Below are 2417 nucleotides of genomic sequence, written 5' to 3'. Positions count from 1 at the left end.
TGATAAATCTGGAACATCTGCTGTCACTGTCTTGTAACACAAGAAGAGGGACACATTTCAGTGAGATTCTTGCGAAGTTTTTGTTTAAAAGTATGTTGGAATTGGTTATTGGACATTCAAATGTATGCATTTACAATAAAATGGAAATGGATTCTATGTTCTTCCCTAACAATTGCTTCAAGTTAGGTTTAAAAAAAAGCATTTGACTTGAAGTCCTTAACTTCAACTACTCCCTGCGCAAATGAAGGTCTCTTTAGTCCTGTACTTTGCTTTGTTTATTCTTATTCTTTTTTTCCCCAATACAGAGCTCCCTGAAGATGTCTGACTTATATTGCTTTAAACTATCTGGACATTTGCTGTTTAACTGCTGAAGCTTCTCTACCATTTGTTTTTCTCCTGAAGCCTTAGTCTTTTGAGGGATCGGAACTGGCTGCTATGGTAAGACATTTTTTAAGTGATAATAAAATGCTAAAAGTGGGGTGCAATGTGCCAGTTCATTTTGGTTTTATTTCTTTATTTATTAGCAAGACACCAAAACAACACCAAAAAAAAAAAATCTTAATGCTGTACAAAACCAGAAGAGAATGATGCCCAACTTCGAACTAACTAACCAACTAATAAACTGTTCTGCATTTTATCTGTTTATACTTGCCGTATGCTTCTAAGTGGGGAACAACAATCAAGTGAATAATTTCACAAGAACTTTTTCTTGTGTGTAGACGTATAGGTATAACTCATCAAAATGTTGTGTGTAAGTGTTTTACAAGTCTCTTCTAGATCCTGCATTTTGTTTGAAATGCCTTTGGGTTTAGTCTCATTTCAAATTATGGTATTTAAAGTACTTAAGGTAATTTGTAGAAGCACAGAAGTTTTGGTTTTTGAAGAATAAAAATTGGTAATAACAAGCACAGGAAACCTTGTAAAAATAGATGGGACAGATAGATGACTGCAGCTCTAAGCAGATACAAATCCAGAACTGTTTGCTAGATTATGCAATAATACTGCATTTGGAAATTGATATTTGTCCTTGATCTCAACAACTGTAGCAGTTTTGAATAACCAAGTGATATTTTACAAATTTCAGGAATTAAGACCAAGTAAAACATGAGAAGATGTATTCAAGATGATCCAGCCCGAAGATTTTTCACTTCATAGGAATCTTATTTTTGTTTAATATGTAATATAATTTGACAAAGCCAAGTTCAATTACTTACCTTGAAATTAAGGCGCACCTGTGGCCTTCATCAGAAATGTTTCTAACATTTTCAAGAAAAAATATGTCCCAGAAACTGAGTATGTTTTTACTAGTTTTTGGAATCATTTGGGGTTTGATGTTGCTACGCTACACTTTTCAGTATCCAAGACGCCAAAGCAGTGCCGAGTTGCGTGGACAGATATTAGATCTAAGTAAAAGATATGTCAAAGCACTGGCAGAAGAAAATAAAAATTTAATGAATGGTGGCGGTGGAGCCTCTATGGCAGGATATGGTAAGAGAAAAAAACCACCATACTAGTTATCCAATACGTTTTTTTTTTTTTCCTGAAAACTGTAAAATTAAAAGTTTTTTTTCTTTTTTAAGGTAATATATACTGCTCTTTAAGAGAGAAAATCTCTAACTGATTTGATTTTAGTTTATTCACTGCAGTTGAAGATTAAGATGTGGTGCAAAATCAAGCTTGAGACATGAGATTTTTGTTATCCAGGAATTTTTTAGATGTCTCCAGGTATATGACTACTGTTACTTACAGGATTAACAGTAACACTGTGCTCTTTCTGAACCTTAAGCTATTGAGGAATAAGCAGATGCTTGACACAGGGATGAAGTTTTAGATTAAGTCACTTCAACATTCCAGATTCTTCTTGTGCCTCATTGCTAACTTTCTCCTTTTATTTCTTTATTTTTCTTCTCTTTAAGTAGTAGAAAAAGCAGTGGAAAGCAACATGCTAGTTGAGTCTGCAGTCTTGAGACTGCAAGGCAATTATGAATTTAGCAGAATCTCCCCTTGCTTTAGAAGTAGCCATTAGAGATAAGGTCCCTTGTGTGTAGGGCTTTGATACTTGCTGTATTGTATCTCTCCGATTTACCTGTTACCTTGATGAATATGTGGCCAGTATTCACTGTCTTGAAATACAGAAAAGATAGTTTTGAGACTATAATTTTGAGATCTTTTTAGCAAAGCTATAAAAATGTCTTAATAATTTTAACTCTTTGGTCCCTCATAGCTTCTCTTGAGGGAAGGCTGCAATGAGCTGTAGTTAATCCCTTAGGGATTAGGTTTGAAGAAAATACCCGTGTTCTGTCATAAAGGAAAAAATGTATCTGTGAAAATAAGGGTAGTACAAGGCTTAAAAAGAAATATTAGAATTTCTTTTAAAATTTTAGTTTTAATTAATTTAAACTTAATTTTAAAATAAT

At 33.5% G+C, this 2417-nt stretch overlaps 1 protein-coding gene across 1 annotated transcript; it reads left to right on the top strand.

Annotated features, from left to right (window-relative positions):
- Positions 1-302: 302 nt before the first annotated feature.
- Positions 303-1488, top strand: CCDC126 (coiled-coil domain containing 126; the record flags this gene model as incomplete). Its single annotated transcript, XM_009700788.1, has 2 exons — positions 303-438; positions 1085-1488. A coding segment is annotated over exon 2 (238 nt), but the record flags the coding sequence as incomplete, so codon positions are not given.
- Between the last annotated feature and the right edge of the window lie 929 nt (positions 1489-2417).

The sequence above is a fragment of the Cariama cristata genome, unplaced genomic scaffold (genome assembly GCF_000690535.1).
Source record: "Cariama cristata isolate BGI_N322 unplaced genomic scaffold, ASM69053v1 scaffold15375, whole genome shotgun sequence".
Taxonomy (NCBI): Eukaryota; Metazoa; Chordata; class Aves; order Cariamiformes; family Cariamidae; genus Cariama; species Cariama cristata.
Note: the sequence above shows the minus strand (reverse complement) of the source record. Positions and strands in the feature narration are given on the sequence as shown.